The sequence below is a fragment of the Etheostoma spectabile genome, chromosome 1 (assembly GCF_008692095.1).
Source record: "Etheostoma spectabile isolate EspeVRDwgs_2016 chromosome 1, UIUC_Espe_1.0, whole genome shotgun sequence".
NCBI classification, from domain to species: domain Eukaryota; kingdom Metazoa; phylum Chordata; class Actinopteri; order Perciformes; family Percidae; genus Etheostoma; species Etheostoma spectabile.
Genome location: NC_045733.1, coordinates 19248786 through 19274599, shown reverse-complemented (window position 1 = coordinate 19274599; position 25814 = coordinate 19248786). Strand labels below are relative to the sequence as shown.

Genomic DNA, 25814 nt, shown 5'->3' with positions numbered 1-25814 from the left:
CAGTGGAAAAAGAAACTGTCAAAAAGTATTCTAATATTCACAGCTTGGTAAAGCCCATGAGTCAATTTTTGCAAAGACATAAGTGTTGTCGCCTTGTCATATGAGCTTCACCTGTGACTAATAATGGACAATAGGTCTCAGGTGTGTATAAAAAACAAACCCAGTACACTAGACCTTCACGTCAACTGCAAATAGACATCTGCAAATGCCTAAGATTCACCCTGAGACTAAAGTTTTGATTACAAGAGGTGAAGACCAGATCCACTGCTGAGTGGCAGACACCTTCAATGTGGCTCAGCGTCAAGTACAGGGATTAAAAAAACATTTGAAGACACTGGAGACGTTTTTGACAAGCCCAGGTCGGCAGACCCCGCAAGACAACCTCGAGAGGACCGTTTGTGGGCTCGAAAATCCAAGGCCAGCCCATTTTCTACTGCAGCAGAACTCCACCAGACTGGTCCTGAAAGTCACTGTGTCAACCAGAACGGTTTGTCGGATTCTGTCTCGAAATTACCCCATGGTCGAATCAGTGCCCAGAAGCCAGCACTAAACAAAAGACAATGGAAAAACCGTGTGGCATTGCCAAGGCCCACAGCCTGCTAAAAGGATGGATGCTGGAGAAGTGGAAGAAAGTGGATTTTTCGATGAATCTTCTATTGAATTACACCACAGTTGCCGCAAATTTGCAGGAGACCTACTGGAGCCGCATGGATCCAAGATTCACCCAGAAAACAGTGAAGTTTGGTGGCGGAAAAATCATAGTTTGGGGTAACATCAGTATGGGGGTGTGCGAGAGATCTGCAGGGTGGAAGGCAACATCAATAGTCTCAAATACCAAAACATTAGCTACCTCTTATATTCCCAACCATAAAGAGGCCAAATTCTCCAGCAGGATGGTGCTCCCATTGCATACTTCCATCTCCACTTCAAAGTTCTCAAGGCGAAGAAGAATCAAGATGCTCCAGGATTGGCCGGCCCAGTCACCAGACATGAACATCATTGAGCATATGTGGGGTAGGATGAAAGAGGAAGCATGGAAGACCAAACAAAGAATATGATGAACTCTGGGAGGCATGCAAGACTGCTTTCCTAGCATTCTGATGACTTCATCAATACATTGTATGAATCCTTGCCAAACCGCATGGATGCAGACCTTAAGCTCATGGAAGTCATACAAGATATTAAATTGGATCTAACAAACATTATTACAAAAGCTGTTGGGATTAAAATGAGCCATTTCTTGTAAATAAATCATAATAAATAGAAATATATTTCAGCTGCACCTCAGGTCAATTTGTACACAAGCGACAAGACTTTTGTCAGGGACCATAGACCGTTACGGTCTATGTCAGGGACTGTAGAAACTGGAAATAAAGAGAAGGTGCATCCGGATAAGACTCGGGCTGAGGGATTAGAATACAAAGCTTTGATCAGACCAGTGAAAGTTTTCCCAAAGGCTTTCATTGCGTCAAGAGAAAGACGTGACATTGGGATCTTACTGTCTTCTGCCGCATCAACAATGTGGAGAACATTAACATTACCTGCTGCCAGTCTCATTTTTATGAATCCTGTTTGGTCAGAGTTCACTAATTTTGTCATATAAGAACCCAGACGATGGGTTAGATTTGAAAAGATTTTCATGTCAGGGTTAAACAGGCTCTGAGGCCAATGGCTGGAACACTCTGTAGGATCCTTATCCTTTTTCAAGAGTAAGAAAATGAAGGCTGTGTTAACATCCCTTGAGAATTCAAACTTTTCAAAAGAGAAGTTAACCATGTCAAGAGGAAAAGGCCCAACTGTTTCCAAAAAGTTACATAAAATTCAGGGGGAATCCCATCAAAGCCCAGTGATTTTATGATATGATAATGTGTTATGTTGTGAAATTTGTAATTAAAGTGGAGAGAGAAAAATCAGGTTATCCTGCAAACCCTGCCAAAGTATGGATCTAGAACAGTGACAGTAACCTGTGGTATTGAAAATCAAAAATTAATAATCTCACAATCCTATATTATTTCACTTTGACATTTGTTTGCATCATATGTTTTTCAATGTCAATCTACATTTTTTCTTGATGTCTGTGTCTTTTCAGTAACATTGAGATTTTTACTATGTCACTGGTTTTAAGTTTTTAACTTTCTGTCACTGTTTTGGCGAAGGGAGGGGCCTGAAGGGAGGGACAAAGAGGGTGTCAATCTATCTTCTATAATCTAGTATTTATAATAACAGTAATTCCTGTCCTTTAGGACTCCTAAAGCCAGTGTTATAGCTGGTGCACAAGCCTTGACTCGCTCATTAGCTCCTTCGTGGATGTAAGAAAACGAGCTCCGCGCTCTCTAACTGCCGCTAACACTCACTGTCACGGAACCTTAACGCCCCTCCCCCATAACTCTCCTCCAATCACAAGTATAACTGCTGACTGACAGGATTTTAGGCAAATTACACTCACTAACAGGCAGAACGTGTTCACTGACAAACTGCCTTAAATGTGTTTTCTCAGATTTACTGCTATTATAAATACTAGATTATAAAAGATAGATTGACATCCCCGGCGGGAGATTTAGCTACAATTAGCCACAAGTTAGCTGACGTATTCTGAATTACGAGAACAGTACTAACCTCTGTCTGCTAACAGCCCAGCTAAGGCCTACACTGAAAGTTAACCAGCCTGCTTCTATGTGAAAAAGGCAGAGACAAACAGACGTACTTGAAAGGTGAATTTGAAGAAGATATAGCAGATATGTGGTTTTAACACATCTGTGAAGATTCCTGTGGAGGTGCTGGGTCTCGCTAGTAGCCTATGTAAATAACCTGTAAACCACGCCCTCTTTGTCCCTCCCCCGACAACAAAACAGTGAAGAGAGTTGAAAATGAAAACCAGTGACATTATAAAAATCTTGACGGCGTAAAAAAAAAAAAAAAAAACTTAAAAAAAAAAAAAAAAAAAGACAGACATCATAATACAAATGTCAAAGTGAAATAATATAATGGGATTGTGAGATTACTTTTTGATGTTTGTGTTTTATATATCAGTTCAACATTTTACAGTGCCAATGTTTGTTGTATTGATGCCAAATTTTATTTTCAATACCACAGGGTACTGTTACTATTCTAGCTCCATACCAAATTGCCCTCCTCTCTTAAGTGTAAATACTGCACTCAAACAATTGATTCAGATCTTTCATTCACTCTGAAATTATCTAAAAAATCCCAAAGGGTCAGACTGAAACCCTGACACAGGCACTGAGCATCCATGAAGAAAATATGAATCTAAACTGAAATTAGCTTAAACAAGCTGGATTCATCAACTGTGTATAGTTGCAATTTAATTAAAGTCGGAATCAGTATCTGAAGTAATTAATACAAATATCTGAAAAAAAAAAAAAAAAAAGACATTCACACAAGGTGGAGCGATCATTTATTGTACATAAAAAAGGGTGCAAACTGGAGTTTCCCTTTAGGTGTGGAGGGAATAAAAAGTGATTTTATAAGGTTCATGTGACACATGGTATTGTATGAATCCAAGGAGAAAAAAAATAGGTATCTCAGATAAAAAGGACCTTTATCTTTCTGTAAATTAAAAATATGAAACCATAAGAAATTTGGGTCCTTCATTCTTGAAGCCCTTGACTAACTCATTCAAATACATTTTTGAGGTGACATTCATATTTCAACACAATGTTTATTTACAGTTTTAAGCTTTCTCTTAATAATAGCTCTGAAAAAGACAAAAAAAAAAAAATCAATGCCGAGGGGAGGATAAACTCTTTACTCTGTACAATTGGATTTTCCACAGTCTAAGAAAACAAAAATCAAAGAATACATATTTTATATCCCAACAGAAAGAAGAAAGAGTGTAATTGTGAACTCTGTACAATTTACAATTTTCAAATAATCATCACGATATTGCAGTAAATGCCACCCTAAAACCTCTCCCTCAAAGAAAAATTTACAGTAAATCCAAGACAATTCTACAGTACAGCAACAAGGAAAAAGTGCCAGAGAACCCATAAAGACCGAAGCCATTCATTCACACTTTAACTGTCCTTTGCTTTGATTTACACAGCTTTTACACACAGGAACGTGACTTACACGCATAAAACACAAGTCTGACTGAAGTGAAGTATATCAGAACTAATGGGAACTGAAATGGAATGTGCTGTGAGAAGACATGAAAAAGTTTTTTGTTTTACATGATGACTGGAAGCCATAACGTCTCACTGACCCAACAGTATATGAGCTCTACAGGGGAGAAATTCCCTGGAGAGAGAGAGAGAGATCCCTCACTGTCGTCTCCAGATAAGCCATGCAGATACAAATCATACAGAGTACTCCTATATCGCTCTGTATGAGGCCCAGATAGTCAAAAGTAAATACATTAGAGCAATATATCTATATCTACCATTTGAGTCGGGAGCTAAAGAGTTAGGCGTCCCAGTTTAAGGAAGAAGCAGTTTGCAAAGATCCAACTCTGAAATCATAAACTCTGTCGATAAAATGGTGTTGGTTTCAACATTAACGGAAAGAAACCAACAGAAGCGACACATAAAACATTTTTCCTGACAATCTTTACCAACTCAAACAACACTTCCTGGTACTGAATTGAGCCACGTTGCGCGGCAATTTTTCAAAATGACAGTGGTAACGTCAAGGACACAAGGTGGAATGCGATGGTCAAAAAAAACATTCAACTTCATATTTTCCTGGCACAGTTAAAAGGCATGGGCTAGCAGTAGTTTCAGGAATGGCACTCGGGGAATTCAGGGAGAACGTTGAAGGCTATATAGTCTGGATATCCATCGCATTACCCAGAAATACTTTCAACATTTCTCAGGTAGCTGAAATGAAACAGCCGGGGCGTCGCTAATGCTTTTTTTTGGGGGGGGGGGGAAATCACAGGCAGCAGATGTTAATGAAGGGTTTCATCGACAACAGATACATTGCGGTGAATGCTTCACAGAGACTGAAAAGTGATTTTTACCTGCACACCAACATCTAAACGGCAGCTCCTCTGGGTGAAAACATCAACTCAACCCTCATGCGAGCATTTACACCTGCTAGCACAGGACTCCCCAGGTGAGTCTCACTCCTGTCAAACACACTCAAGAGGCACTAAGACATCTCAAGGAAATGAATACCTGTCATTCAAATAGCCTGTTTTCCCACCATTCCCCTCAAATCCTTTGTGGAATTACTGTGATAATGACCAAGAACATAAAAACAAACTAAAAAGGTCCCGTAGATTTTCATATTCAAGTACTTTCAATAACACAATAACTTAGACCCCGGAGTAACCGACATGTCAGGGGTGAGAATAAACCAAAAGCTATACAGTGTAAATACACGCCACAAGCAGGTTTACATATGGATTCATTGAGAAAGTCTACAACATTGTATTTCTAAAGATGATGGAGCAGCTCCACAAAACACCAAATATAACACTCTGCCGAGAGTTGATTCATCTGTGATGAGTGTGAGTGTGTGTGAGTGTGTGTGTGTGTGTGTGTGTGTGTGTGTGTGTGTGTGTGTGTGTGTGTGTGTGTGTGTGTGTGTGTGTGTGTGTGTGTGTGTGTGTGTGTGTGTGTGTGTGTGTGTGTGTGTGTGCACGCAGAGAGCAAAGGAGGAGGGTGTCATGGCACAAAAAAAGAAATTAAATTTAAAGTGTATTCCCTGCACCCTATAGGGAAGGCCTAGCACATGAGGCAGCTACAATTAAAGTAATAAGCATGTTTGAAGTACAGTATTAAGAAGGCAGGGTCTTGTCAGGGAAAGCCGGGGTCAACAAATGTAGTGCAGTCATGGTCTTTTGTTTTTTGTTACCCTCTTTCCCCATAAAACCATGGCTATTTGGAATGGAAAAACAAAAAAATGCATTCAGAAAATTCACATTAGCAAGATATAAAATAAAAAAATAAAACACCTATGTACGTTAATTCACTCTCTGTTCGGAGGATAGGCAAGGTGACATTTCGAGGATATTGTTTCAAGGCAGTCCTCCATGACACTAAAGAAAAAAAGAAGAAAAAAAAAATGGTATGGACATGTTCACTTATCCGCCCTCGCTCACACCAACGTTGGGTTTTCTCTCTAGGCGTTGAGGAGAGGGGCCGGGGGTTTAGCAGAGTTGTCCAAATTAAAACAATGCTTTGCAGCACAGGGGTCTTCAAACTGGACACGCAGGGGCAGGGGCAGGGACTTCTTAACACCTTTACAGATTATTACACCAAACCTTCAATTTGGCATTACTCTCCTCTTGGGAATACATCCTCAGTGTGGAACTCAATAACTGCTCTGATACTAGCTGGGGAACAGTCCATTTTTCAATTTTGGGCTTTATTATACAGGTGATCTCAAAATTTGCACTACAAACCTCACAACCATCATGCTGCCAACTTCTTTATCCAACTGGTGATGTGATGTGGTGGTCGACTGGTCGGGGTTAAGGCATTGGACAGTAGCGTTGAGAGGCTGTGATTTAATTTCCAAAGCACATCACGCCAGTTTCTCTAGTCACTGCAAAGCAACATTCCCCAGTGTCTACTGGTGTAGAGACCATTATTAACCATCACATTATTAAGATCAAGAACATGTAAGACCCTCCCTTCCTCTCATCTGTGTTTGGGTCTCACTTTGTTCTCTTTTTCTTTTTTAAACATTGGCCATAACTCCTTAACTGCAATTTCCTTCCCATGCGCATGACAGATTATATAAATGCTCCAAAGTCATTTACGTTTCTGTCCATACATTCAGTGTGTATGTTTTAGAACTAGTAAGAAAACTGGTGGCAACCAAGAGATAAATAGCATAAATAGCATATAGTTTTTCAGCCCCAAGTGTCAGGTTGCTGTTCATTATCACAAAGCCAACATGAGCAAAACTGCATGTGAGTCAAAAGAGAATGTAGTGTGTTTTAACAGCGGCGTGGTTAAGGGGAGTGCTTTAACCAAGCAGCGTGAGCAGAAATCATCCTGAGAGAACACAGTGGAGGAGGTGTCTCTGGTCTTCTGGTCTCTCAGGCCCGGGTCCCAGTGCCAGGGTTGACCTCTTTGGAGGAAAAAAGTGCAGGGGCCAAATGGCAGACTGATGCTCTTTGTGCCCGAAGATAGGCAGTTACACTCTTGGCTTCCCGTGTGTTCAGATTTACATTCAGTCCCATGTCAGGAATGACCAAAATGGCTTCGTGTCGGGCAAACCACTTTGAACTGGGACTTGACAGAGGGGAAATTAAAACATGATTTTGTGAGTCAAACAAAGAAATCATAGTATGCAACAGGCTGAAGGTGGCAAAATTCCACAGGAAGATCTGTCTTCTCCTTTGCAATACCACAGAAGGGAAACGGGAGAAAAAAGTCAAAAACAAGGAGAGAAAAATATTAATGCTGGGTGTCTCAGGTAGGGAAAACAAAAACAAAACATGTATCCTTTGCAGAATTACAACAAAAAGTTTTCCATTTGGGCGACTGGCCTGCAAAACATTCCAACTTGGAGGAGGTAAAAAAAAGAAGAAGAAAACATGAAAAGGGACTCCCATCAAAAGACACAAGTGTCTTGTACATCTCTACAAACCATTTTAACGGGTCCCTCCAGAGAGCATTTCAATCAAGATATTTCAGTTGTCTCCCTCTTTAATTCGGAATGAGACCTTATTGACTTCTGATATCACAATCAACTGAGCCGGACCTTGGAGCGTTTCAAGCCGGTGGTGGATGATCATTTGTGCCTTGGCGTGTTCTTCTTCCGTTTTCGCTTGAAGAAACAGCAGCACCTGAGGACAGAGACAGACATTAGACCAATACGTAGATGAGGGAGGCTTCAAATGAAGCAAAAAAATAAAAAGCAAAAATAAAAATTGGTATGTTGAATTTCAAATCAAACTTTCAAATCTGAGCAGATTCATGTTTTTGGGATCCTAATAGTGTGAACTGCAGCTGGCAAAAGATTTGATTAATAGGATACAAGATGGATGCATTGTCATCCACCAAGTTTTTGCATGGTTTTGCACCTCCAACAAAAAAATGGCAGAGGGGACTCAACTACAAACAGTGACTCTGAAAGCAATATTTCTCCTATGCAAAACAAATGGAGCAGTGCACATAAAGCACAAGACAGGGTGAGCCTAAATGGTCAATAGAACATACGAAGACAAGAAAAAAAGCTGGGGATCAAGACATAGGACAGTGACTGGGTACTCTTAGATTAGATTCATTAATAACAAATAATGGTGCACCATGCAACAAGAGTTAAGAGACCTTTAAACTGAAGCCAAATGTGCTGCTGAAAGAGTGATCTCTGACTGGCGGACATGTTTTTTCTTGGGGTGGAGATGTGTTAAAATTCTGTTGTTTTTTTAATCTGTGGAAAACCTGCTTTTTACAGATTCTGTCAGGCCCTGCTGATTTCTTACAAATGTTACAGGGGTACATACAAGATGATTTAGTTAACTTATAATAAAGTACTTGTATATTCCTTTTGCACTGATGTGAAATCAAGTTTTAAGTTAGTATGTCTGCTCACATGGCAGCACTACAGCATTCTTTACTCATCTGTCACTGAACAACATCGGGCAGTGGTGACAAAAAAGTAGAAAAGGGCAGAGGCTTGATACTACACATAGTAGACAATGTTCTCAGGGGTATAAGGTACTTTTGTACCAGTGAGAGTCTACTTAAAATGTGTAAATAGCGACTAAGCCCCAGCCTAGGCTGGTCCACTCCCTGTCCCATGAGTCTGATGTGGACGAGCAGAGAGGGACTCACCACAGGTTGAGCATTTTCACGCAGCTACAGAAGAGAGAGGAAACAGTGTAAAGAGAAAAGAAAGATAGATTAATACAGCAAGACTAAGATGATGGGACTGGGCACATGCCACACAAACATGCACACCATCAGGACACTGGTGGACACAGATAGGGAACGTTTGAGGTTAGAGGAGAGAAGGTTACCGAACAACTACTATGCAGCTATTTTTCCTGTGTTAGCAGAGTCCAGGAGCCCATTTAGAATGAAAGGTGGGTTAATTATTTATTGCAGAATCCCTGGCTATGAAGATGTTACAGTATCAAAATATGCTGTGTAATGTATGCTACATTTGCAATAAGAATGTGCATTTAACAATCTTTTAAAAAAATATATTCTTTTCTGCTTGCTGAATCAAATAAAAACCAATAGCTCATATGATTTAACTGCCTAGTTTCTAATGTTTCCTAATGTCAGACATCGAATGCCCATTTCCATCTTACTAAAGGTTGTTGGACAACGATGGAAGTAAGTGCAAGATAGAGTTGACCCAACTACTCGGAATAAATACATCACTACTATTCTGTAATAAGTCCTTTTAAAGTTGTTAGTAACTACTTTTTAAAGTACTGATTTACTCATACTGGAATCACCATTACAACTTGAAAATTGTAGCTAGTAAAGACTTCAAATCACTTGCTTAACATATGCAGGGCTGTCCAATTAAAAGCAATCATCTAGGTAAACAGGAAGTAACTGTAGCATCACAACCATCAAAATAAAAATGTTGCCATGGATTGAGTTTTGATCAGACAATAAAATCGTTTTACAATCCGTATTTGTGCTCATACAGAGCTCATGCAGCTGATTAAAAGGGGAGAAGGTGGAGGAAATGGAGATCTTTAACAGAGGAAATGGCAACCAGAGCCAGACCAAATATTGGTATTGGCATTATAACGGCCCATAAATGAATATTTAAAAAATAAAAATACAAAGAGACAAAACACCCTTCAACCATGTTATGAGTGTTGGCCTTGAATCATTTGTCCACCAGAGAGCGCTCTACAACAACAACACTTTATTTTTTTGTTATTGTCTTTTTGTTTAAAAGGACTTTATATACCACTATTATTGGGACCAATATATGGCTCACCTCTAATTTAAAAAGGTATAAAGAAGCATAAACGTATAATAGGATTTTAATAACTTTAGACTGAACCAAAATTCAGAGTAAGTTTAACTGATCCTGCACAGACTGAAATTTGTGTTATAGTTTGACAATCAGAGGCCAATTTCATCAGTCTATGAATGATGATTAAAAAGATGAAAGAGCACGTAGCATTAATTCACCATGGGTAACTACTATTCCCTAAAGAAGACAAAACATTAATTAAATTGCATAAGACGCATGATTTAAATTCATTAGTTCATGTCTTTGTACCAAACATCAACTTGTCTGACGAGGTATCAAAGAGACTGGCAATAAACACGCCAATCAGTGTATCAATTGTGTGAGTGGAGACAACAGGAGGAAGGCCTGTCATCTGGGCAGAAATAGAAAGGAGAGCAGATTAAAGGAAAACCTCTGGGAGATCCATTAGAATCCCAGAAGGGAATTTATTATTATTTATTTTTACACAGTGTCTTTGATGGACTCTGATGAGGTTGGGACTGAAGTACAAACACTGTACATTGATACATTTTTTTTAATGTAAACATACACAAGTAGTATTTGGATATATTGTGCAATAAACATAACCATGTATTACAATGCTACAGAGTGAAATCTACTTTGGGAGGAAAAATGGAGTTCATTTTACCTTTTTTATTTTACCTTTATCATGATTAACAGTTTATTTTGTTTTAAACATAACCCAAAACATACAGCTCACAACATTCATATACCTTTTTTTTATGTCTTGCTCCTGGAATAATGGCCCCTTCATTTTAAATAATCAGCTGGCCCATTACCTTCTCAACAGACCACATATTCAGCACTGACTTTCAATTTAAAATCAGTATTTTTTTGGGAAACCTCCAAAAACACAAACATTTGGTAGAACCACTACAATTTCCCCGGTTTTGATTGTTTGTGTACCAATTTGTGCATTATTTCACACCCAGTATTTACAGGGGCAAAAGCCATTTATCTGCTCACCAGAATGCACACAACCCATCTATTAATTTTCGACAGAGTATTTCAACGGGCCCGGTATAGCCATAATCATAAATGTTTCCACCACAGCCTCACAACAGGGAATAACTGTGCTGACCTGCACTATTGAGGTTCTGCTTGGTAACTGAGCAGACGCAGACCAGACCAGAGGGGTCTCCTCCCTCGCTCAAAGCCGAGTCTTAGAATACACTCATTGGCTTAACATGAGTATGGATGTCTTTAGAGACTTGGAACTTTTGTACTATTATCAAACTAAATCGGCCTCAATCTTACCTGTAATATGCAACGGCTTCTATTTTCAACAGCTAGGCACTTATTTTCTCCATTAATATACAGTATATTTTTTTGCCTCCGAAGAGCTCTTCTCAGCTCGTTTCAGTCAGCTAAATCTCTCAACATTCAGTTTTAGCACAGTGGGTGGCCATCCATGCAGCATGGCATCGTTCCAGCTGCTGGTGCTGAAGACGAACACCAGTAGCTGTTTAGCTGGTGCTACCAGCTTTAAGATAAAGTGAATAAAACCAATGCTGATACCCCGGGTTTCCATGTTTTTTTTCCACCCATGTTTTCCTCTCAGGGAGAGAAGGGTGTGACTGATACGATGAAATAATGTAAATAATTTTGTACATGTGATTGTGATGTGAGAAATTGATCCTTACTGGTTCTGTTAAAGACATAATGATCAACAGTGGAGCATTTCTTTAAGATGGTCAGGTTGCTACAAGATGTATTAACATCCTCAGTTGTTGCCAGTGTGGCTGTGTTTGGGGTCGACTGCTTAGGCAGGCTACATGTATGAGAAGCTGAATTAACTCAGACTGAGAAGTTAGCATACATGGGCTTTCTTTCTTCCGGTTGAATTGGGGCAGTAGTAGGAGGATAGCTGAGGGATGTCACAATTCAACAGCATAGCAAAAAGTGGCGTGAGAGAGACAGAGAGGTAAAAAGGAAGAGAGGGAAGGAGAGAAAGCAACAAATGGACATGGAGGAGAGGTGTAGTAGGTGTATGACACATACTTGGCCTCGTCGACCACTTCCACCTCTGCCTGAGCTGTAGTGGGCTGCGTGGAATGGACGGCCAGTGGGTCGTCTGCATTCAGCTCCCCGTTGGTTGAGCTGACCACCTGTGGCACAGACTGGGGTGTTAACTTCAAAAACAGTTAAGGCAGGCAAGAATCAAAGTAAAATAATCTTCCTCCTAGAGAGTTTCTCTAAATCTTAAGCATAAATGATTCTTTACCAATTCACTTCACTTTTGTTGACTTCTCTATGGAATACAGCAGCAAAGAAGAACACATCCATAACAAAAAAGCATAAGAAAATCTGTCTTATTAACCCTCTCTCTTGCTTCCATTTTGTATCCATAGCAACTCTGATCGTCTGTGTCCCCGTTTTTTAAGGAAAACTTCAAAAACTTGAAAGTTAGTCCCAATGGGCAACAACAAATGGGTAGAGGACCATACAAATTATGCAGTTGGATATCAGTAGACTGCAAAATTTTCATATTTGCCCACCCAGCTCTTCAAATTCTTGCCAGCGACCATAGGTGACAATAATTTCAACAAATCTGATTTATTTATGTGAACTTCAAGCTCATTTCTGTTTGAAAGGTGTAATTATCAAAGCTTTCATTTACAATAGGTTTAAAACTTTGTATTTATACACTACCCATCAAAAGATGGGGTCACTTAAAAATGTCCATTCCACTCCATTATAGACAGAATACCAGCTGATCTGAGTGGGTGGCTGATCTTTAATGCAATATCTACATCGCCCATTATCAGCAACCATTCATCCAATGTTCCAAAGGCACATTCAGTTTACTAATCCGATATAGTAAAAAAAAATATATATATATATATATATATATCTTACTGAGAAAACATTGGAGAACTCTTTTGCAATTATGTCAGCACATAATGTAATCTGAAAACTGCTGCCCTGGTTAAAAAAACAATGCAATGATCTCAGCTGGTATTTGGTCTATAATGGAGTGCAATGAAAAGTTCTAAGTGACCCCAAACCTTTGACCAGTTGTGTATATCTGCAGGGAGCAAATTGGACCGCTTGTCCATAATCTAAATTATTTTAATGGTTTTTAAAATTTACTTTTCCAGTCTGACAGCATATTAGTAATTGCAGGAAAAAAAAAATAATTATGGAGCCAGGGGAAGGGGGTTATATTTTGAGAAGATGTAACCAGGGATATCCTTATCTGTCCGTTGAGTTGTAGTTCCGGAAACTTTCAGGTGTTATGGTATGGTATGTAACTATTAACCAGCAGAAAAGCTAGATCAGGTGCGCCCTGCACAGTGTGGGGAGTGTGCCAAACACACTGTGGTAATTTTGTGGCCAGGCTTTCTTAGTTCAAGTGTGACACACAGGCGCACAAGGTGGGATCAGAAGAAAAAAAAAAAAAGGTGCATTAGAGGCTGATCATGGCTTATCACATTCATCAAAAGGAGCTCTCCCCGTCATGACAGTTTGGGAATCCTTAAGATAGTTTTCCACGGAGGAAAGTTGTTGTCTGGGACTTTGGACAGATCACATTTAATGTTTCAGATCAAACAGATACCTGATCCCTTCAAATGGCTTTAAAAAAGGAAAGGACTTACAGTAATAAAGGCACTAAAGAACGAGAGTGTTGATATTTACGTTAAAAAGGACTCTTTTAAGCGCCTGCAAGGTAGCAAAATCTACACAAAATTGCCCAATTCAGAATAAGTCAGAATGCTTATGATGATTTAGAGATTCTGGGCTAATATCACTAGTATTTCTGTTACTTAATCTGATTGCAATAAATTATGACAAGGTCATCATTAAGAAATGTGGTTCTTTGGAGAGATGAAAAAAAAATAAAAAATTCTCTCTCATAATTGTATTACTTCAAATCACGGAATATTCTGCCCCTCCCCGGCTCCCTAATAAAAACAGAGGCCTTAATACACCGTTGTATTCCAGCCCATTTGCCAGTATGCAAGAAAACTTTGTAAAAATATAAACCTTTATTAAAATCATATAGACATAGATGAAAAGACACCAAACAAACTGCCACAGACAGACACCGACTGTACAAAGGAAAGCTATTGATTGCATATACCTGTAGAAGAATTGCATTATAATTATTGTACAAATGTGCTTTGTATGCATAGGTGTATACAGTGTTCATATTTGTTATTCTCAGCAATCCTAACATCATTCAATTCCATTCATAATGCAACAGTGTAGATACATCTTCTAGAGATGAAGTTGCTAGACATAACATTTAAAAACATGATTGTTGAAGTTTCTTTACATTACTTTGCACAGATATATTAGAACTCTGTTTTGGAGGAGACAAGGTGCTGATGAAGATGAGTTACGTGTCTGCTGAAGTGCTGGAGCTACTACATTCTGTGTTCTAACCTTCCGTGTGAGCCATTAAAAGTCCTGTAGATCATCACTGTTTGTGGGTTCAACTCTGTGTCATTTTATATTTAAAAAAATAGATTTGGTATGAAGGGATGTAAATGAAAATTACAGTACATTTGTGCTATTTTTCTTGAAAGATATTCTGAATCACCCCACTCATTAAAGAATTCATGGGGAAACAGTGTGTAACAGCAACTGTGTTGGCAGGAATATCCATGAAATCCAGGAAAAGACTGGATGTCACTGAATTTTTTTTTTTAACTTAAATGACAAAAAAACTGAAGTTGTCATTTATGGGGAGCCCGATGTCTCTGGTTTTGACAGTGCTCTTAGTCTAATATTCTTAAACTGCTGCCCATTTGTAAGAAGTTTTTATTGATAGTTCTTTCAAACTCGATAAACAGATTAGCTCTGTGGTAAAAACAAGCTTCTTTCAGCTCAGACTTCTTGGGAAGGTCAAGCCTTACCTGCCCCATAGCCAACTGGAAACAGTTGTAAATGCCCTGATCACAAATCGCCTGGACTACTGTAACTCATTGTACTATGGCACGCATGTTGACAGGAAAAAGGCGCAGTGACCACATCACCCCTGTACTGTCGTCTCTCCACTGGCTGCATGTCATTTTTAGAACCCATTTTAAGATCTTATTGTTTGTTTTTTAATCTCTTAATGGGCTGGCACCATCATATTTATCTGATATGCTGATTTTGCACACTCAGGTCTGCTGACCAGTTGCTTTTAGACTGTCCCAGAACCAGACTGAAAACCAGAGGGGACAGAGCTTTCTCAGTGGCAGGTCCTAAGTTCTGGAACTCTCTCCCTCTCAACATTAGAGCAGCTTCCTCTGTTGAGAGTTTTAAATCACTTTTAAAAACTCATCTTTTTGCACTGGCTTTTAACATAAGCTGAGCTGTGACATTTTATTGTTATTGATTTGAGCAAAGTTTTTATCTGTTGTCTATTTTTATTGTTTTTGGCATATTTTGTTTTAAATGGGTTTTTCCGGTTACTTGTGGCGTTTATTTTATGTTATCTATATTTGTACAGCACTTTGGGGCAGTAGTGACTGTTTGTAAATCTTCTATAGAAATAAACTTTGACTTTGGTCAATATTCATCCTACTGTGTACGTAAAAAGTTTAAATAGCATAACATAACAATTAAACAACAGAGTCTAACCTATAGGTAATGGTGTTTTGTAAGCCAACAATGTAACAACTAAGCTTGCTAGCATTAGCTTTGCTACCTCTGTTGATCTTACGGCCATTACCTTTCCAACTGAAACACTTCCTATATATTTCAAAACGACACCCTGCACTTAAGAGTCCAATCAGTGCAGGAGAGACATGTTTCTGTCAGTGGAAAACAACCAGGAGACACAATCCACATATGAAACGAACATACAATAGTTGTTACATGGGTAAAATACCTACTGATGTCTGGCAACTTTCAAGTCTCCACACCGTTTTAACATGAATAGCAGTGAATGGCATTTAGTAGAATAGCCAGAGATCTAGTTAAGACTACACTGTACACGCCTATGCAAACAGAGCTTATTCCCGGACAGAGACAATCCTGGGTAATATAGTGGTCAAAATTACACCAGGATGTAATGTACCTTTAGGCATAATGGCCCTTTATGACTAAAGAGCATGCATTTAGCCGGCTAAGCCAGGTCAACCCTGCCATGCAAGAGGCTTCTTGATCTTGCAAGGGATGTCCAAGTGCCATGAGGAGTTGTAGGACCTAAGATCAAAATACCACAACCTGGGCTGCTGTTTATAAAGCTAAATCATATTTTCACCATCTGGGATGGGTGGCACCAGATGACATGCATATGGTGGTGCAGAAAAATAACATTTCCCAGCCAGGGGTAAAAGGGGTAGGAGAGGTACATGGTTGTAGATCTGTCTCACACATACAATGTTTAATTACAAAACAAATGTGTCCTGGGATCTACTATTGTTCATTTGCTTTACTAATCAGAAATACCTATAACATTCTGGATATAACATTCTTTTGGATCAATTATGAGCTGTAATTTCATTAGGTTTTCTAGAGATGAATAACAAAGATGTTTAGAGCAACAGTGCAATTTGATATCTTCTGCCTGACCTAGAAAGCCTGATTTAGAGTGTATAAAATAGTAAAAAGTTATAAATAGCAACCACATTTCTGAAATGCCGAATTACCATTTCAAAATGCCAAACCTTTCTTAAAAAAAAAAAGTTTAAATATATAAATGATGCACCTGAGAATCCTTAGTTGTTTTTTTTAACTTTAAGTTTTAGCTATTATTCTGGATTAGATCCTATGAGACAGATCTGACACCACAGAGATTGGGTGGGGGTTGCGGTTGACCAGGTGAGGGGTGTATACCTGCACTGAGCCCCCGTGCCTATCCGCTGCCAGGTGGGAGGTCAGATAGGAGGAGTTTGCTTGGCGTGTGGGTTGCACCTCCCATGCTCCTCGTCGATCTGAGACCGCTGTCTGCTCAGGAGTTGGGGGCGTCGGTTATGGGAGGGGAAGTAGGAGTGGGGGGTGCAATGGGAGAGGGTGGGGGTGGTGATGGAATAATTGTGTTAGGAAAGATGGATATTTGGGTTTGCGAGGCCAGGTACCATGCAAAGCAGCATGAAAAATAGAGAAGAAAAAAATATATATAATAAAATAAAAGAGTGAATCAAAATCAAAACAAAGTTTCAGCCACAAACCAGAAACTAATGAGCCTGAAGCCAAATGGAGGTATGCTCTTAGATCATAAATGTTGGGCTCTATTTACATTTAAAGCTATAGTGCGTAGTTTCTGTCTCACCCATGAGAAATTCTAAGTAATGACAACAAAACTGTACGCGCATCAACGTCACATGCCTTTGTTGATCATGCACCCCCTCACCCCTCCTCCACGCAATTGCTAGTTGCCAAGGAGGACAAGGGGGATTTAAAAAAAACTAGGTAATTATCTTCACTCGAGTTTCTGCGCGCAAAAGTTGCCGGAAGACACCAGTTTCTGAACATACTTACAGATACAGAGAAAGTTGTGTGGAGCTGATAGTCTTAATTAGCTTTGTATCAGCTTTGTAGCTTTGATTTTCATTAATATCAAAAGGTTACGCACTAAAGCTTTAAATAACACACAAATTAAACAAATTATTGAACATGGTCTTTTAAATACTTTAACAAAACAAGCCAATTGTTTGACAAGTACTCTTTGGAACAGTAATTAACAATAGTGATTGGCAGAGACGTTTGAATGTTCTTATTCACCTAAACCGTATATGGAGCACCATAGCTCTAAAACCACAAAATGAAATGTGTAAGAGTCTGACAACCTGAGCACATGTTCTCACCTGTTCCATCTCGTAGGAAATCAAATAATTTCTCCCTCACAATCTTATTTAAATGTATGTGAATGATTTAAAAGCAAGATCTCAGTTATCTTCATCCTTGTGGGCTGCTGACAATCAGAGGAATCCTTTTAAAATTTCTGAACTAAAATACTTGTTGATAGTTAACCAAAACAATAATTTAGAAATAATTGGCAATGATGGTTTAAAAACCAGTAATCTGTTTTAACATATATTTGACAAATTATTGGGGAGAAAAATGCTTTGTGGACAACTTTGCAAGCAGGGGGATGTGTGTACCTCATTCATACATTTCAAGATGTAATGCAACCCTGGTTTTCACTGAAAAAAAGCATGACAAAACACACACACTTGCCCACTACTCAAAACAAAACTGGGTGTACCTGATTTCGAATTGGTTGGTGCTGTGAGGGCCGGTCTCTGTGAGGATGGCTCTCTCTCGTCACAGCAGATGCTCCAGAGTCTATATGGACAGAACCTACTGGTGTGGGCTGAGGTAAATAATCATCAGTTAAATGCTGTGCAGTCAAGCAGCTTACTAAAAAAAAAAAGGAATCGCTGAGCGACTTAAAAACCAATTTGTTTAGTAGTTTATGTGCATTACTTACTATTTGCCTGCCAACCCAGTCGTAAGTGTAGTCAAAGGTGTATCCTTTTCGCTCAAACAGTTCAGTGAACAGAGTTCGCAGATATTCATAGTCTGGCTTTTCAAAGAAGTCCAACCGTCTCACATATCGCAGGTAGGTGGCCATCTCCTCTGAACAAAACAAATATACATATAAAAAAAATTGGTTTAATTTTTAAAATGAGTACTACAATCTAATTATTAAATAGGATGGCGCTTCATAACATTTTTGAAAAGTTTCGCAAATCACCAAACCAATTTCTGTGTGATCATTGTTTTCAAGCTTTACGGCCTCATTAATAAATTCATTCAAGGCACAATCAGTGTACCTGGAAAGTTCTCACAGAGGACCTCGATGGGAGTGTTTCGTTTTGTGTCTCCAATCTTCTGGTATCGTTCTTTCAACGTATCGGCCTTCAGTAGAATGAAAACGGAAAGACATATAAATCCATTCTGAGCATTAATCAGAATTATATGAAAACTCTCAATACAGGCTAGTTAAAAGCAAATCCTTAATCTTGACTGTAGAGCCTACTGGATTACACAAAGTGATTATTAGTTATTATCTTCCTATTTCGATTTGGTTATAGCAAACAGCAATAACTGAGGTATTTATATTTACATTCTCTCACTTGTAATAATACTAAATTTGGACTTAAATACAAAACCGATTTTCAGCACATTCTGAAATCATTCATAATCAACTGCAAATAAAACAATGATAATGATCTGTTTATCAGACCATGATGTCAGGGTTGCCATGAAATTATGTCAGCTCTCAGATGTGTTGTTTTTTATGATAAAAGTTCTCCTACATCGAATAAAACTGATTTTGTAACACTTCCATGTACTTGGCATACCTTTAGTCCTTGCCACGGTAGACTCCCGCGAAGGAAATACATGAACATGTGGCCTAAGGCCTCCAGGTCATCTCGCCGGCTTTGCTCTATATCGATAGATTTGATAACATTTAACTGAGAAACTTCAAAAATAAAGCACCAAACCATATAAACATTTCAGAAGACTACAGAACCAAAACAAACTATGAACCTAATCTTACCTTTGCCTAAATGTGTATTGATGGACATATATCGGGCAGTGCCAGTCAAGCTTTTATGCTCCCTGTATGGAATGTGTTTTTTGGTCTCAGGGTCGATATACTCTTTGGCCAGACCAAAGTCTATGATGTGGATGATGTGTTCCTTTTTATTTCCTTGCCGTCCGATGAGAAAGTTTTCAGGTTTTACATCTCTATAGATGAGGTTTTTAGAGTGCACATACTCCATTCGAGAAATCTGAAGAAAAAGAAAACAGAGTCAGCAAACAGAAACACTGACACAAAATTGGTACAATCAAAAAAATCAGGCCACAAAGTCAAAACTGGAATCAATGAGTCAGAATCAAAAACACTCAAAACTGACATTTCAATGAAAGTTGACTGCTGCAATATGTCAATCTTTTCAAGAGCATTGTGATATTATTTCAAAAGGAATTGATGTCAGCATTAATCATTTTAGCTTAGAGACTACAAATAAAGTATAACATAAACCCTGCAGATGTGAAGATATCCTTGTCAGCAAGATGCAATTGAATTGTATTATGGGAAATGTGGGATCCAGTGTTTTAACCATACAGTAAACAAAAGTTAGGCCTCTGCAACATCAATTTTGACCTTTTGTTTACGTATACCTCCATGCCGGCAACATATCTCAGAAACGCTTTGAGGAATTCCTTCCAATTTGGCACAAACGTCCACTCCAAGGATAAACTAAGATTGTGGAGGTCAGAGGTCAAAGGTCAAGGTCACTGCGACCCTGAGATATCCACCGTTGTTGACTAATTTCTTATATTGCGATGAAATTATGAGTCTTGCTAGAGTTGGGGTGCCGTCCCATTATCTAAATCGTTTGGTCTAACGTGTTTGATATTATCGTTTTAAGTCTTGGTAGTGAAGTTAAATCATATACACATTATCAACAACCAATACGTGCTCTCCCTCCGGCACCAACAGGAAGCAGCAAGAGCCAGCAGTGTTCATGGTTTCTCTGGTGCCGCCCTAAACTAAATGCTAAAAGAAGTCAAATTGCCTATTTTCAACCCTTCTGAAGCATGTCAGTTTTACCGGCGGATAACAGCGGACCTCTGGGTACTGCTGCTATTCATCTGCATGTACTGCAAAACAGAAAATCTGCAAACTCTTCCTTAAGTTACCAAGTTACAATCTTGTCCCCGACATCCTTGGAGAGCTCTTTGGTCTTGCCCATTGATGAGAGATTGGAATACGATTGATTGATTGCTTCTGTGGCCAGGTGTCTTTTATACAAGTAACTAACTGAGATTAGGTGCACTCCCTTTAAGTGCGTGCTCCTAATCTCAGCTCGTTACCTGTATAAAAGACACCTGGGAGCCAGAAATCTTTCTGATTGAGAAGGGGGTCAAACACTTATTTCCCTCATTAAAATGCAAATCAAATTTATAACATTTTTGACATGCGTTTTTCTGGATTTTCTTGTGGTTATTCAGTCTCTCACTGTTCAAATAAATATACCATTAAAATTATAGACTGATCATTTCTTTATCAGTGGGCAAACGTACAAACTCAAACTCAGGAGGAGATCAAATACTCAAATATTTTGCTGTAATTTTAAGCCAAGAAAGGGTGTTTGTTTAGTAGAGAGGACGGCAAGGTTGTGGTGTTTCCGTGAGTTCCGCATGAGCACGAGCATTTATGACAGTCAACATAGCCAGCATCTAATGTTAGCTACTCCGCTGCGCTGTGGAGTTATGTCTGGTTATGTCAGACTAGTGTCTAGCAACATTGTTGGATGCTGCGTTCTCAACCTGGCAACCTCTATGAACTTTGAGTCTGGAGGGGAGAGGCCAGGGGAGACTACTCTCTCCAGTATTTTGAACTTGGATTTGTGGTAACTATTTTAAACGCTAGCTGTCAGTATTACATATTGAACCTTTAAACTACTGGAAAATCTCTGTCATTCACCTCACAGAAAGGCAGACTCATTTTATCATATTGTTCAGCTCTCCTTTGCCATTTTAATTTGCCGCTTCTGCTATTTGCTGTTATGTAACAGTTAACACTAAGTAATGAGTTTGGACAAAAGGCATTCCATGAGTGCTGATATACAGTACAACATTACTGGGCCTTTTAACTATACTATGTATCACTCCTCTTTACAAGTGCTCTTACCCTTAATTACATCAAGGGTCATTAGCCTACCTATCTCAGATAATAACAGACTTTTTACTGCAAAGTAAGGAAGGTAATGATTAACCGTTTATCAGACAATAAGAATTTTGACCTAAAAAAAAAAACAATGTTATTTTAAAAAATAAAATAAAAAGCAATTCAAAAAAAAGTTGGTTGCATGGTAAAAGAAAAATAGGCTATACAATCTATTTCTTAACTTCTACTTAACCTTGCACTAGAAAGTTGGGTTCTAAGCTTTTTTTCTGCTAAATTCATGACAACTACTGAGCGGCGCTCGCAACCGACAGCTACATGAGAAAAGCCTCTATATCCATGAGGACTGGTGGAATAAACTGGCTGTCATACACAAAATATGCTAGAAAGACACACAGCTGACAGCCTCTCAGCTAAACAAATTGATGAGGTGGCAAAGACAGGCTTGCACAATTGTTCCATGTGCATCAACAGCTGGGAAAAGTGGCTGCATGTGTCCACAACATTGCACGCAACATTGTGGCTGCGCAACCTGCAGCTGACTGCGGATAGAGAACACATAAAGTAAGTCCGTGCCTCCAAAACAGGTGTACTGGGATTCAATTACCTGCTTGTCAGTTAATGGTTAATGATCAGTCAACAAGGTCGACAATGAATAAGGTGATGCTAAGTTAGCATCACTACCGCAAAGTTGAAAATATTTCCACAAATGATATTTGAGTTAAATTAGGAGGAGCAACACAGGCTCCATCTTAGGCGTGAAAGTTCATTCTTGTCATTGAAAACAGGTTGAACAAGCATGTTCAACTATAGGTTCACTTTTTTGCTCATTTGTCAACTAAGTAAAGTTGAGTTGTAAACTGAGCAAACCTGCCAAGAAAGACTGAGATGTGCTTGAAAGCTCCAGCAAAAACAAACTAGACAGTAGACGATGGTTAAAACGGAACTGTCAAAGTTTCTCAATCTGTTTCACATCATAAGCCATCCAAGGATTCAGGGGGCAGAATTCTTTCAAAACCCTGGATGGCTTTTAATGTCAAAAATATGCACAAAGTGTTAAGTTTTGTTTTATTTCTTTCACCAGTCAGTCACCAGTTTGAACTCACCAGCTGAATAGCTATCATTAAGACAGTCTTCAGTGAAAATGTCCTATCACAAAGGTCAAAGAGGTCCTCTAGACTTGGGCCCAGCAGCTCCAGAACCATGGCATTGTATTTCCCACAGGGCCCAAAGTAAAACACCTGGGGCACACCTTCAGCTGAAACACAAGGAGAAAGAAATTAGACTTACAAAAGACAAAAATCCCAACTCAGTGGACATACCTGTCCTAATCCTTACATTTAGTAAACCCGAGTCTATATTGTTTAACTGTTTACATGTGCATCCAAAATATGCAATATCATTGAAAATATCTTAGCTAGCACACTGTTGGAGGAAAAGCAACTACTAATTGGTACCTAGTTGCTTTTCCTTCAACAATAGTAGTAGTGAATGAAAAAAGTACAATATACCTTCAATGTTTACCCGGGTATATGTATATACTACTGGACAATCACACAGAACTTGCATTACCAGACTGCTTCAACTGTGTAAAATATTATAATTACTTTGAAGTTGAATTTCCCATTCCTAAATCCTGTCCTTTTACATTGAGTATCTGCAGATTCTTTGGGAGCATTACATTCATACATAGCAGCTTTGTTTCTCTTGTGTTTATACTTGGCGATGTGTGTATATGTTTGAGCTAGGGCTGACAAAATGTTTGCCTTATTAACAAGTTAACGCAACTTCATTTTAACGGCACTCATTTTTTTAACGCGTGATCAACGCATGCATGTTCTGTGATTTCACTCCGTAGTTTGGGAAATCAGGAAGCTGCAGCAATATCATTGTGAACAGTGTTGCCTACTTGGCGACTTTCTTGCTAGATTTAGCGACTTTTCAGGCCCACGCAGCGAAATTGAATCGATTGACAGCCCTAGTTTGAGCAATATATATATATTTATGTACTGTATATGAGGTGCATGTTAGCAATATGTGCTATTGTTCCCCACCTGTGAATGGAAGCTATAATTGTAAAAAAAAAGAAAAAGAAAAAAAAAAGATTTATCCCATTTATTTTATTTATTTATTAATCTGCATTCATTGATTTTGACATGGTGGCTGTGTATTAAGCTGTAAACACCAGATTGACATTTCCTCCCCTTATGAAGTTGATATGGTGAATATGTTATCAAACAGTTGCTTGCACACTGCATTACACATCCAGCAGACACAGAGAGGCATTGGAATACATTTGGAGTCAAATGTTTACTTTCTTTCTAGCTTTGTTTGTCTCCACCAACTCTTGAGGAAATGATCTGGCTCCTCAGCAGTTAAATGCTCCAATATGTTCACCAGCTAGCGCCTAAACTTTGTCTAACTTCGGTCTTCTGCCTGTTATTTTTGCAGTGTACTGTAGATTTATCAGAGTGAGAGTAAACCAGAAAAGTTAAGTTGCTGGACTGAAAACCAAAACAATAAGTTGAGGGGACACTACAAGACTCTATAGAGTTGAGGAGAATGGAACTGAACTCTGTGAGAATATTCTGTCACTATGAGTAACCCCTTTCACATTACATGGAATCATTTGATTCATTGTCAACATTGAAATATTGATTAGAGTCGTTTTTGTACAAAACTATTTCTCCTTTTCTTTTTAGTAACTCCCTAGATGAGAGTTTAGTTTAGTTTCTGTCCTTAACACATGTACTATATTTCAGTTTATGTATCTCAGTCTTGAAGATTTATTTTCCTCTGGACACATACAGGTGAAAATGTTGGACAGGCTGCCAGCTGACAATATACTGTCTTGGTTGTGGGCTCAGTTCATTCCTTTTTTGTGTGCCACGACGAAGGAGACGGCTCCATGACATTAGTTTGGACAATAAAGTTTAGTAAAAAGGGACCAAACTGCCATCATACACATTATTTTGCTCAAATAATTTAAGCAGAGACTAATAAGGAAAAAACTAAATGCTAAAACTGATGTAGTGTGTTCACATATTTATACTAAATAAGCTGCTGAAGACATCTGACTTGCCAGCTGGGTAATAGGAAATACACTGCAGCATGAAAGGTTGCATTAATGCTGTCAGCTAGCATATGGACATGTAGGAGTCATGCTGTGCTCCATCTTGTGTTTCTGGACACCATTATGCAGTTCTGTGGGTTGTTAATTGTACCATAGGAATGAGTGACTTGAAACCCCGGGAGCCTGTGGGAGGCCAGAAATGCGTCAGATTGAAGATGTGCTTTAAATAAGTGGATAAACGGTTGTTCAAATGAAAACAAGGCTGGTCAAGCTTTTTACTAGCAAAGGGAAACGATCATTATCTACAGCAAAATGGTCCTCGTATAAAATCAAATGTGTGTGTCCTGTATGGCAAAGTATACTCTAATTGTACAGAAAGAGTCAAACTTTAAAACTACCACTTTTGTAGGTACCAATTTTGACTTCTCACATCCAATTTTCTTAAAAATAATGAGAACAATTCCTGGGTGTAGTTCTAACTTGGTCTTCAAGACATTTCTACAGTACTTTTAAATTTCAGTATTTCATGCTGGGTATGTCGTCTGCTCAACCCTTCCAGACATACCAATTTAAAGTAGAGTTAGCTTTACTTATTTTAATAAACTCAATAAACTAAGTGTTTACTATGCAGTTGTATTATGTATTAAAATACAAATATTTGATCAAGATATACAGTATCATATAAACGTAAGTCATTACTCATAGCGGCAGGTCTGTGATCAGAAAAGAATAAATCAGCATAAAACCTTGCCTACAAAAGGTTTTATGCAGCCCTTCACATATGTATGAGTTCTCCCAGGCATTAAATAAAACAGTCCGTCAGGCGTAAAAGGATAATAACACATTTTTCTAATAGGAGGTGCTGGCTGCAGTCCTTTACAACAAAAAGGGGAGTAAGAGTAATGTGGGATGAATGAATATGACAATATAATTTGGTTAGAAGCCCAACTGAAAGGCATTTACCCAAATCTCTGTGACCATGACTTTCTATGTGTACAATTTTTTTAACCAGCTGTCAAAAGACCAGGGGTCTCATTTATAAAAAAAATGGGAATGAAAATGTACATATGCCACTTCCCACGCAAAGGTTATGGTTTATAAAAAAACAAAACAAAAAAAAAACGTGAGAATGTGCGGTCCTCCACGCAAACTTTGACCCATGTGTACGCACATTTGAGAGTCAATGGGAATTGGCGACGCAGATGGTGAGGAGGTGAACTGATGTCAGAC

The 25814-nt window shown here is 38.7% G+C and overlaps 1 protein-coding gene across 6 annotated transcripts in view; it reads right to left on the bottom strand.

Annotated features, from left to right (window-relative positions):
* Window positions 1-3398: 3398 nt before the first annotated feature.
* The window catches only part of csnk1g1 (casein kinase 1, gamma 1), a 49057-nt gene continuing 26641 nt past the window's right edge, over window positions 3399-25814 (bottom strand). For 3 of the 6 annotated variants that reach the window (XM_032523579.1, XM_032523588.1, XM_032523593.1), the window contains exons 5-14: window positions 22618-22769; window positions 19373-19607; window positions 19173-19258; window positions 18642-18726; window positions 18296-18444; window positions 18071-18178; window positions 16699-16809; window positions 11926-12032; window positions 8754-8777; window positions 3399-7762 (exon numbers count right to left, since the gene is read on the bottom strand). In XM_032523579.1, coding sequence (XP_032379470.1) covers window positions 7708-7762; window positions 8754-8777; window positions 11926-12032; window positions 16699-16809; window positions 18071-18178; window positions 18296-18444; window positions 18642-18726; window positions 19173-19258; window positions 19373-19607; window positions 22618-22769 — 1112 coding nt within the window. In that variant the 3' untranslated portion in view covers window positions 3399-7707. The remainder of the gene's footprint in view (window positions 7763-8753; window positions 8778-11925; window positions 12033-16698; window positions 16810-18070; window positions 18179-18295; window positions 18445-18641; window positions 18727-19172; window positions 19259-19372; window positions 19608-22617; window positions 22770-25814) is intronic. The other 3 variants (XM_032523602.1, XM_032523610.1, XM_032523617.1) reach the window with 3 other exon arrangements.